This window comes from Python bivittatus, unplaced genomic scaffold (assembly GCF_059951505.1).
Source record: "Python bivittatus isolate LINGU-HERP-01145 unplaced genomic scaffold, Pbiv_v1 ctg000170_np1212, whole genome shotgun sequence".
Lineage (NCBI taxonomy): Eukaryota > Metazoa > Chordata > Lepidosauria > Squamata > Pythonidae > Python > Python bivittatus.
In genome coordinates this window covers 2,080,054-2,092,490 of record NW_028277039.1, presented here as the reverse complement: position 1 = coordinate 2,092,490, position 12,437 = coordinate 2,080,054, and the positions used below count along the sequence as shown (strand labels likewise).

General features: G+C 41.6%; 1 protein-coding gene across 2 annotated transcripts in view; it reads left to right on the top strand.

The window, feature by feature from the left end:
• Positions 1 to 12,437, top strand: part of WTIP (WT1 interacting protein) — a 122,010-nt gene that overhangs the window by 74,759 nt on the left and 34,814 nt on the right. For both annotated transcript variants that reach the window (XM_088135522.1, XM_088135521.1), the window contains exon 3: positions 3,511 to 3,578. In XM_088135522.1, coding sequence (XP_087991648.1) covers positions 3,511 to 3,578 — 68 coding nt within the window. The remainder of the gene's footprint in view (positions 1 to 3,510; positions 3,579 to 12,437) is intronic.

The following is a 12,437-nucleotide window of genomic DNA, read 5'->3' as shown; positions in this document are numbered from 1 at the left end:
CTAAATGGGCAAAAGAATGGTATGGACCCATCCGAGCCCCAAACAGTAATTGTGCCCAGATTTGGGCTGAATGCATTCAAAGTGCAGCAGGAATATAGGATGCCCTGTAGTATAAAAGACTGTTTGAAGAACTGTGGCAGATCTTTGGGCTTTTTGAATTACATGATCCATATGTAGCCTACATTTGGTTGTGACTTGAAATACGATGCTGAAATAATTGAATGATTTGACCTGCTCAGTTGGATGATTATTTAATTCCCAGATGTGTTTTTAGGGTGTTTTGTGAACACCAGCACTTTGCTTTACCGTAGTTAATTTCTAGGGCTTCTGCATTGCAATCTTCAGCCAAGGCTCACAATGCTCTTTTTAAACCAGTATGGATGCTACATTGTCTGCATATAAGAGAAGTGCTATATGCTTATTTGCCAGTTTGGGGGAATGATGTGAAAGGTTATTCATTCTAGGACCTATAGAATTGATATAATAATTAAATAGTGATGGTGCCAGAATGCATCCCTGCTGAACTTCTCTGTTAACAGGGATTTCCTTGGAATAATAACCCTGAGAGTAGCTGCATCTGACCTTTATAGTTGCGTTGTCATAAAATTTGTAGATAAGTGGGAAAAGCCTTCTGTCTGTGCTGGAGTTTTGGAGTTTTTGCCAAAGATTAGAGTGGGAGATAAAATCAAAGGCCACTGTGAAATCAGTGAATACAGTATATAGCTTTGCAAAGAGTACTTCTTTACTAAGTGTTGCAGAATAACAGCATGATCAAAAATAGAGCAGCCACTTCTAAATCCAGCTTGTTCCTTGGCTAAAATATTCTCTAGGTCTAACCAGTGCTGAAACTTTATGGATAGGTGTCTGCAATGTTTTTTGCTGATAATGCTCAGTAGACTGATAGGGCAGTAGTTGGTTGGAAGATTCTGATTATATTTTTTGTAAACAGGAATTGTTGGGGCAAGGCCCCAATCTGGGAATCATCGCTGTATGATAAATGTATGTAAACAGAGAAGCTAATACCAGAGTCCACCAGTCCAAATCACTTCAGAAAACCTCAGCTATAATAAAATCTATGCCTAGCACCTTGCCTGGGCTGAGCTCTTTGATTACATCTGCGACTTCGTTGCATGTAATGGGGGGCCACTGAGGGTATGAACTGTCAGTTACATTGGAGTCTATGTTAAACGTAAGTGTGTCATCTGTCACGTATAGGGTCCAAAAATGGTTCTCCCATTCAGCAGCTGGTACTGTATTAAGTAGGGAACTCAAGATAGTCTAGTGGAAAAATGGGTAGCAATGTGATGCCAAAACAAGACTGTATTCTTGGCATGTGCTGTGCCTATTAATTGCTGCCAGATGTGCCTAAATGCCTGTTTCACCTTCTATTGAATCAGCCTCCTTTATCACCTTTTTATGTTGAGGAGGTCTTGGGAGGTATGTGATGTAGGGTCTCCTCTGTATTTTTGAAGCAGGTAACTCTACCTCTTTCCTGGTATTCTGGCAGTCTTGGTTTGGAAGCAGGGAGCTGCTGCTATTTATAGACTGGGTTTTACCTGCTGTTGTAAGGACTGATTGTAAGAGCTGTATAAGATGGTTATAAGTAATGAGGGTATCCCTTTCAATCTCCCCCCTTTGAGACTAATGCTTGTACCATTTCTCTTTCAGTTAGGAGGACCACCTGACATGGGTCAGTCCTAATTCCAATTCATTGTAGGACCAAACTCGTCTCTAAATGCCAAAAGCTTGCAGTCTTAGGATGTTAGGGAAATGATTACTCTTGGGCCAATAGTACATTTGGAACCCCAGTAAAAAGGGGCAAAGGCTTCTAGAAGTGATAATATAGTCTAGAAAAAAAGGTCTGACTCCTGCCCAGTGGGAAAATTGTGTGGGATAGTTACTTTCCTGTGGCCCCATCCAGTTGGAAGAAATCTAATTTGTTGAGCGTTTGAGCCATATGTAGACCTTTATGGTCTGCAGTATTGTCTTTGGATTCCCTTGAAAGCAGTGGGGGAGGTATCTCATGATCTGGGCTAATCACATGGTGTTCGGAGTAAAGAAATTTATAATTAGCCCCCATTGTAGCACTGAAATCCCTGGCAATTACTACATGAGCAGAAGACAAAGTCTTCGGGAGGTTGCTTAAATAGACCTCCAAGTTAGTCCCTAACATATTTGCCTCGGAGCAGGAGTAAGTTGGAGGGATGTATACATTGACTACAAGAGCAAGGAATTCTTAGTGAATTGAAACAGTACAGCCAGAGCATATCAGGTCAGGAATTAAAAAGGAATTATAACCGTTTATGTAGTCATTAACCTCCCAATTTCAAATGTAGTGATAAAATTCATAAAACCAAGATCTCTGCATCCGGCATGCCGTGTTGCAGTGTACCAGGACAGGAGTGTCAGCAGGTTCCTGGAGCCTGATGTCAGAGAGATGGTTCCCCTTCAGGTGGTAAAGGGGCCAGTATGTCAGAGTCTGCATCAGTCGTATAAGTTATCATGAGCTATATAAATTTGTGAGGATCCATCATCATGAGTTTGGTTGTTAGCTTCTGCTAAAATCAAGATCAAGCTATTTGTTCAGAGGATGATACAGGAAAGACATGAACATTGAAATCCAGCATCTTTGGAGGGAGACCGTGCAGGAAAGGCTGATTTTATTATATTTCCAAATGAAACAGCATTTTTAGAAATACTTTAAATTTGTGTAAATCTGAATAACTGCACGTCACTGCCTGTCCACACTGAGCAATCCCAGATTATTTCAGCCAAGTCATCTGGTCTGAGTTATGAATAGGGATGGTGAAATCAAAACATTCCTATTTGTACCTCCTCCTTTTTGTTTGTGAAACATGACATTAACTGAAAGAAGTGGAGCTTCCAGGTGTGGATTCCCAAGGCAAATCCACTTAAGGAAGTTCATGTGGGAAAGTTTCCTTGTTCTTTTGTCCCCGAAGAGCCTCTCCAGGAGACTTGGCTCCTGATCTCGCCATCTTGGTTACTGATCTGTTCTTAATTCTTGGCTTTTTGCATGATGTAAACTAACTAATGTACTATCCAGAGAACTTCAAAAGTGCTGAAATTTGGGGATCAATAAATGAGGAAGCTTTGCAAAGGGTATCTGGAATAGGAAGAGAAGGCAGGAAGGGCATGAGGTTTCCAAGGCCGTTACCTTTTATGTTGCTGTTCCTGAGATGCTCTAAAGCAGGATGTGCAAGCTTTGGGAGGCTGAGGAGCTACATCTCAGGGCTGAGCCCCAGGAAGTTGCAAGACCAAATTGATTTAATTTACATCTCATTAAACTTAAACTTCATTAATTACATAAATTTATATGACTGCACATATGTGACACTTTTCCCCTTCTGTTAAAAACTACTTTTGTACCCACAGCTGTAGTTTGCGCACATGTTCCTGAACTCATCTGTTCCCATCTGTTGTATTGTTATTAATCCCCTTTTATAATATCCCCAGAATGTTAAAGATCTGACAGTACAATATCTTTAACAGGGAGAAGATTACGAGGGAAAGCCTTCTACAATGTTAATGGAAAAGTCTACTGTGAAGAAGACTTCCTAGTAAGTAAGATTTTAGGCATCTCCGAGTCTTGTGAGGAATTAATGTGGGGGTGGGTGTGTACAAGGCAGCTACACATTAAATGAAGCTCAATTACATTTGTGTGAATTGCAAAATCAAAAACAAATTGTGAATAATTTGATAAATCCTGTTAGGATGTTGGATACTGATAGTAGCAGAGGATTTTTTTTTTCTCAAATTATCTTGATTATGCTCTTCTCTGAGGAGCAGCTATAGAGCATGCCAGGAATGTGCTGGTAAAATCCAGTAAACTGGCCTTATACATGCCACCATATTGAACTTTTCCACAGATATACTTATTTTAAAGTTACAAAACCTTTTTTGGCAGACTGGAGACAGAAGGGAATCTTAGCATCCACAAGATTTCAGACCAGTTTTCCATCATGACCGTGTTTATTTATTTGTATAATTATATTACATTTTGAGAAACAGTTGTGGGATGAACTGTTCCCTCCTCAGTCTTTTCGCACTCACTGAAGGAGGACACACTGTCGGGCTAAACATCAGCTTTCTATGCATGGCAGGGGTGGGGACTGAAAAAGCCAAGATGGCCATATCCCCGTGACCAGAGCCTTGCCTCTTTTCACACGTGCCACAGGATTTTGACTGCAGAGTCGTGGCTACTGTCTTGGCTTTTTCTGTCATCCCTGCTAATGCTTCCCTGTTGTACCTGCAGTATAGAAAGGCCCCTCTGTATTTTAAAAAAAATGAAAAGCGGATGGGGCAACAGAAAGATCTGCCTCTGCTTTAGACAGCTTTCCACAGTTTTGTTTGCATGGCTAAAAGGAAAACTAGTTTTAAGCCAGCTATTGCAAAGAGTTCTAAATTGGTTGTTGGGCTCTGTTTCTTTTTTTTTAAAGAAATGTAGGGGCTTTTCTAATAATTTTGACTATCTTGGAGCAAGAGATAAATACTGAAAATGAATTAGTGGAGCCGAAGCCACTCATCCAAGACTTTCTCTTTTTCTTCCCCTGTTGAATATGCAAAAAATAAGTCCTGAAATCCCACAATCAAATGTTGGGTGTAATAACAGCCTCAAAGTATGCTATAGAAGTAGTCGTGTGGTTGTGGGACTTGCATTGCCCAATTGTTAGGCCATCTCCCTAGGTAGGGGCAATTTAGGCTGAAGAACCTCCATGGAAGGCAACCTGCTTTGGGGCAGACAGATGACCATTCTGTGTAGGCAGCAATTAAGTTTCATTGCCTACTTAAAATAATCCTGAGTTGGAAGGAGTCATTGGGACCATCAAATCTAATTCTCTGTTCTATGCAGGAATCCAAATTTAAACATATCTGCTTGAATGCTTGTCAGTCATAATCTGCCTTGTCATAACATAAATTTGTAATTTGGGTTTTTTGTGAGACATCTTTTTAGGTATTTGAAGGATGCTATCATATCCCTCTGTGATCGTCCAAGTTACTTTTCTCTGAACCTTTTTTAGATTGTTTGAAACAAAGTTTGGTGACCTAAACTGATCATAATACTCAAAGAATGGTCAGATAAAGACTCAAGACCTGGCTATGTGATCAGGCCTGGGATTCCCAGGGGACCAGGGAAATTTTATGATGGCTCCCTTATTAATTTTATCCTCTCCTGTTTTGTGTGTTTTTACTGTTTTTTTTATATGTAGTTGTTTTTATGTATTTTTTTTATTGTTGTACGCTGCCCAGAGTCATCTTGTGTGAGATGGGCAGCTATATAAATATGATAAATAAAATAAAACAAATGCAGAATAAAATACAGGTAGTCCTCACTTAGCGACCACAATTGGGACCAGCAACTCTGTTGCTAAGTGATGCGATCACTAAGTGAAACATCACATGACCACAACAGACTTACGTCACTTTGTTTTGTCATTAAGCAAGTCACTGCAGGTTGTTAAACAAGCCATCACATGACCATGACTTGCAGTTTTACTGCCAGCTTCTCCATTGACTCTGCTTGTGGGAAGCCAGCTGTGAAGTGCACATATTATAAACATGTGACCACAGGATGCGGTGACAGTCATAAATGCGAGGACTGGTCATAAAGTTAGTTTTTCACTGCCATCATAACTTTGAATGGTCACTAAACACGGCAGTCATTAAGCAAGGTCTACCTGTAGAACTTTTACTTCCCTTTGATAGAGCCTAAAATTGGATTTGCCTTGTTTGTGGTCAAACTAAATGACCCCAATTAACAATTTCTAAAATTTCAGTTACAGAGTTTCAGAGGCCATTCCTAGTGCTGATGGACTATCTGCCATCAGGACTGTAGCCTTCTGTTCTTATCCTTCTCTTAATAATACTAATCTTCTCCTGTTAGAACCCAAGAGTTGAATTAAAGATAAATTAATTAAGGCCAGATTAGGGAACAAGCTATAACAGTAATATATTTCACAAATCAGTAATGTTTTGGCTGTGAGAATATAGATTGATGGGTCAAATTGTGCTTCCACTCTTGGTCTCAACATATTTGTATTCCATGTGGAATACTTGAAATGCAAAGATAGCTTGTTTTGCTTCTTCATTTTAAATCTTGGCAAATAGCATAAATCCACATATTAATCTCATTCTGCTTCTAGCTGGGAAGGTTCTGAAACATCATTTAAACTGCCCATATGTTCTCACTGGCTAAATTGACACAATCTCCTCAATCCCTATCCTAAGTTAGCAAAAAATTCCTGTGTTCCCATACAGAAAAACTATATTATGGCTTCAGGGGACAGCCTGATTCATACAACTGCTTAAGACAATTAGTTTAGCAGTTTAGTACAGGTAGCCTCCTGTTTAAGAACAAGTTCTGTTCCCAAGGTCTGTCCTTAAGTCAGATTTATATGTAAGCCAGCAGAGGCTTGTATAATACTGAATTAGTAGTATTGTATAATGAACTCAAACCACTGTGTATTTAACTCGAATCATTGTGTATTTAACTTGAATTTTGCTACAATAGGCTCCAATCTTAACTATAGGTTGTCTGTAACCTGGGTGTTCTTAACCCAGGGACTACCTGTACAGTGTATTCTAGCATTCTGTGTGAATCCAGCCACTGAGGTTTTAAGTGATAAGCAAGAAAAGATACTTCAAAATGAACATGAGAAGTCATATATTTCCCAGATATGTAGTGCTGACAGGCAGATAAATGGGGAGTCTATAGAACAAGTGAATCTTTTTAACTACCTAGGAGTGGTTTTTACTAGTACAGGGTTGTGGTTAAATCACTTCAAAAGAAGCTTGGCAAGGGCCACGGCAAGGACTAAAATGTTATATAAATTATTTAACTACAATTACCCAGGCACCCTGACCCCTATATTGAAAGTGTTTAGGGAAAAAATAGTTCCAATGCTGACCTATGGTGCAGAATCGTGGGGTTTAAATAAAGCTACCCCACTTGAACAAATTCAGACCCGCTTTTTAAGATGCATATTGAGAACTGATAAGAATATGTCTGCGCCTGCAGTCAGAGCAGAATTAGGTATCCATTCCTTAGATAGTCATCTAATAATTAAAGCTTTCATGTACTGGCTGAGGATCCAATCAATGGACTCTGATAAACTTCCCAAAATATGTTTAACTGAACAGATAAATATGGCACAGCCCAATTTCTAGTTCAGCCAACTCTGTGAAGTTATTTCACGATATGGGTTTTCCATTCAGCATCTACTTTCAATACCCTCTCAGGCAAGGGAAATTTTTAAACAGAGAGTCCTAGATATTAGTGCACAAACTGACATGGAATTATTGACTAAAAATAGATCTTTAAGATGATTGGCTAAAAATAAAATTACTTTTCAACCTGAAAAATATCTATCAGTGAGTCTGCCACAGTTTTTAAGAAGGACCTCTTCCAGAGCTAGATTTGAGTTGATGGGTTCCATGGCCAGATACGGGCGCTTCCACCACTTGCCATATCATGAGAGAACCTGCATGTGCAGTTCACCAGCCATTGAAAATATTTTCCATATTTTATTCAGTTACCAATTATATGCACCCATTAGGCTTAAATATCTGTCATCCTTACTGGAAAGAACAGCAAACTGGGATCCAAACCACAGATTGTCTTCTTTCCTCCGGGGTTCTAATGTGCATATCGTACACAGAACTGCTGAGTTTATAACTAAGGCAGCGGTCTTAAGAACCCAGTACGTTGAACAAACTGGGGTAACCTGTAAGGGAGATTCACTTATCTGATTACTGACTCCTTGTATTATCATGTATGTATTTTATCACTGTATTTTCTCCTGTCTGTTTTACTTTTTGGAATTGGACTATATATTGTATATTGCATGATTTTAATTTTGTTTTGTTTTATTGATAAGGTTGTGGGACTGATCAATTAATACTAAACTAAACTAAACTAAACTAAACTAAACTAAACTAAACTGTAGTGCTGGCATAATATTTTGCCAAGATCTGGATCCAAATCCCAATATGAATGAGAAAGTTGTTGGCCATCTTGGGCAATTTCCAACTCCAACACAACCAAAGACTCTTGCGATGATGAAGGATGGAGGTGTTGCAAGTATCATCTTGGGCTCTGTGGCAGAAGGACAGGATACAAATAAATAAATCCTGGTCAAAGATTCCCAGTTTTGAAACTCTTAATTCAGCACGCCAGGTTAATGTGTGAGAAGATGGCTGTATATGCACAATACATTTCCCCAGCTTACTGAATTAATCAATTTTCTGGATTCACACACATTGGACCATAAACGTGATGCAACATAAAAAGCCACTGATCAGGTTTAACTCCAACCAAAGCATGTTTCTAACCCAGAGCCATCTAGTCTTTAACCTGAATCAGTATGTGAAGAAAACCAGCATGTTTTTAGAAAGACCAGCATTCTGGGAGCAGAAAGAATGAATATGTAGAAGAGACTGTTTTGCTTGGTACCTGGGGGAGGGGTTGTGGTCAAAAAAGTCAAGATGGAGGCCACAATCAAACCTCCACCTGTTTTTTATGTGCACCACCATCATGACTTTTTACCATGTCCTGTGGACACCCCAGCTTGCTACATGTGGCACAACCAAGTATGTGGTACAGCTAGGATTACGCTATCTGCACATGAGTTTCCCTTTCTAGCAATTCCTTCTTGCATTACTAGCATATATCCTACTATACTATGAGGAGAATGCTTTTTTCCTCACTCAGAGTAGTTTATTAACTCAATCATAAATATTAAAACCACAGGCTAACCAAAATATAAATTTAATTCAAATGGCAGCAGAGCTTCTAGAAGATATTAGAAAACTGGGGAAAATTAGGTGATTCTTTGATGGCCAAAGAGCTGGGTTAGCTGGCAAAGTGCCAGGCCAGTCTCCCTGGACCGAACGCTTTGAGTGGAGAGGAGGGGCCTCGGTGGTTCTTTCTCCAGTCAGCAGGCCTCCCATCGGGGAAAGTCTTGAGAGGATGATCATCTCTGGGGATAGGGCAGTATAAGTGGCAATGGCCAGGTCCTCCAGTCCAGAGAGATAATAGTTTCCATAGGAGAACATTGTACCTTGGGAGGGAGTTCAGATTAGAATTCTTCTCAGTAGTCTGTGGTGGCAAACATTGACCCGGCACATCAGAGCTTACTACAAGGAAGACAAGGAGGGAGCAGTTGCACGAAGGGGGTGTTGCCAGTGGAGGTACATCAGATGTGTCTTGACTCTCTCTCGAACTGTTTTTGAAGCATGCATGGCCCAAATTACTATAACTTCTCTTGCTCAAGCCAGCATTTTCATTCCCTGGTTGTGCCTGTTTCCACCACTTTCTTTCCTGCAGGTGCTTCAGATTCCCTCCAGCCTGCAGAGAAGCCAGTGCAAGGGGCTGGGTCTCATGCAGGCTGCTGGATGAAGGCAGTTAGATTATTTTTATCTCTACTGCATGCAGCTTGTGCTCACCCATTGTGCTAAGCCATGGTTTAACCAGGGTCTGCTGAATGAAACACAAGTGACTAAGCTGTGAGGTACAACTTACAAACCAAAAGATTTGGCTCACCCAGTTTAACTCCTGGGATTGATAACTGGGGGAGGAGTGGGTAATCTGCAGCCCTTTCCCTGTTTCTCAGTCCATCTGCTGTAACACTGGTATGCTCGCTGGAGCTGTCAGCGAAGATTGGAGAGGCATGGCTGCTCTTCCCTGAGTCAGGGTGTCCAAGAAAAGAGATCATGGTGGCAACAGTGAAAGTCCTTTTGTGTTGCCCTGCACAGTTGTGTGTCTAATCTGAGTTCTGATCTTGCAGAGGATTCTGGAGTACAGCTGAAACATCAGTGCCAGGCCATTGGTACTGCTGCAGAAACTGTTACCATCAGGACTGTATGACTTGGGTAGGGCTGGCATTCAGTTAGGGGTTGATCCTTTCAGAGGGACTTTAAAACCCCAGCTGCCTTCTGCTCACAAACATCCCCAGCCAGACACTCTTACTCCCTTTTGTTGATCAATTGCAGCATACTTAAAGCCAGAGAAAATAGGGCTTGCTATTTTTAATCAGGAACAATTTGGATCTGCTCTGCCTACTGGCCTTTGAATACCATGTTAGAAAAAAGAAAAATAAATCATCGTTGATACTGGCAAAAGATTTAAAAGAAATGTTCCACAGATTTAGTGCAGTTTGGTCAGCCCTGGGAAGGTAACATGAGTTGTGCAGGACTCGAGTGGATTTTCTGGTTTTCATGGTGGTAGGTTGTCAATATGGATCATGCAGTCATTTTTAAAATGAAGGCTGTGACATTTGGAAAAAAAAATCCACAGAATTGTGAATCCTAGTGCCAACTGTTGCACTCTGTGTTTATTATATTATTTATATATACTCATTAGTGTAAATCATGTTTGTTTAAATTACAAACAGTGCTATCAAACAATTCAGAGAAATAAGATTATTATACAAGTAGTCCTCGCTTAGCAACCACAATTGAGACCGGAATTTAGGTTGCTAAGTGATGCTGTTGTTAAGCAAATTATCACATGACCACTTCACTTATCAACTGCACTCCCAGCTGCTGTCGTTAAGCAAGAATCACAGGTCATTAAGTGGATGGAGTCCCAGGTAAGGAGCACGGGGGTGCCTCGGGGGTGGGTGAGGCCCTGGGAAGCCCAGTGCAGGGCACGCGCGACTTGGGGGGGTGCTGCAGTGTGGCACAAAGCCACAGCCACCCCAGCCGGGCGCAGCAACGCTTACGACTACAGGGACACTGCAACTCCCCCTGCCCATCTCTCCCCTGCTCATCTATGCCCTTTTGGCCACCCTGCACAGCAGCATTCATCAGCAGCAGCGCTTGGGCTGTGGCAGAAGTAGAGGCCCAAGGCCTTCAGCAGTCTCAGCCGGCTGCCACCGCTCCCAGGTCTCAATCTAGCGCCAGCACTGCTGCCGTCACTCAAAAATGCCACCTCAAGCCCCGCACCCCGGGCCTTCACCATTTCATGCTTTTCCCCAAGCTGCAGCTCTCATTCCTTCTGCAAGTCAGAATTTTGAATTTTATATGGCTGTCTGTCCAATAACTACTAGATCTTTTTTCTTTTTTTCTAGGTTTTTTATCACTTTTAATCACCAACACATATATAGGTGAAACTCGAAAAATTAGAATATCATGCAAATGTTCATTTATGTCAGTACGGCAACTCAAAAGGTGAAACCAATATATGAGATAGACGCATTACATGCAAAGTGAGATATGTCAAGCCTTACTTTGGTATAATTGTGATGATTATGGCGTACAGCTTATGAAAACCCCAAATTCACAATCTCAGAAAATTAGAATATTACATGACATCAATAACACAAGGATTGGAAATAGAACAATATCGGACCTCTGCAAAGTATAAGCATGCATATGTACTTAGTACTTGGTTTGGGCCCCTTTTGCAGCAATGACTGCCGCAATGCAGCATGGCATGGATGCTATCAGCCTGTGGCACTGCTGAGGTGGTATGGAAGACCAGGATGCTTCAATAGCGGCCTTCAGCTCCGCTGCATTGTTCAGTCTCATGTCCCTCATCTTTCCCTTGGCAATGCCCCATAGATTCTCTATGGGGTTCAGGTCAGCCGAGTTTGCTGGCCAATCAAGCACAGTAATCCCATGGTCACTGAACCAGGTTTTGGTACTTTTGGCAGTGTGGGCAGGTGCCATGTCCTGCTGGAAAATGAAGTCAGCATCCCCATAAAGCTCATCTGCGGAAGGAAGCATGAAGTGCTCCAAAATCTCCTGGTAGATGGCTGCGTTGACCCTGGACTTAATGAAGCACAGTGGACCAACACCAGCAGATGACATGGCTCCCCAAATCAACACAGACTGTGGAAACTTCACACTGGACTTCACGCATCGTGCATTGTGTGCCTCTCCATTCTTCCTCCAGACTCTGGGTCCTTGGGTCCCAAATGAGATGCAAAAGTTGCTCTCATCAGAAAAGAGGACTTTGGACCACTGGCAACAGACCAGTTCTTTTTTTCTGTAGCCCAGGTAAGACGCTTTTGACGTTGTTTGTTGCTCAGGAGCAGCTTGACGAGGAATACGACATTTGAAGCCCATGTCCAGGATCCGTCTGTGTGTGGTGGCTCTTGATGCACTAACTCCAGCCTCAGTCCACTCCTTGTGAAAGTCCCCAACACTTCCGAATGGCCTTTTCCTGACAGTCCTCTCCAGGCTGCGGTCATCCCTGCTGCTTGTGCACCTTTTTCTACCACACTTTTCCCTTCCACATAACCTTCTATTGATGTGCTTTGAAACAGCACTTTGGGAACATCCAACTTCTTTTGCAATTACCTTTTGGGGCTTTCCCTCCTTATGGAGGGTGTCAATGATGGTTTTCTGCACAACTGTCAGGTCAGCAGTCTTTCCCATGCTTGTGATTCCTACTGAACCAGCCTGAGAGACCATTT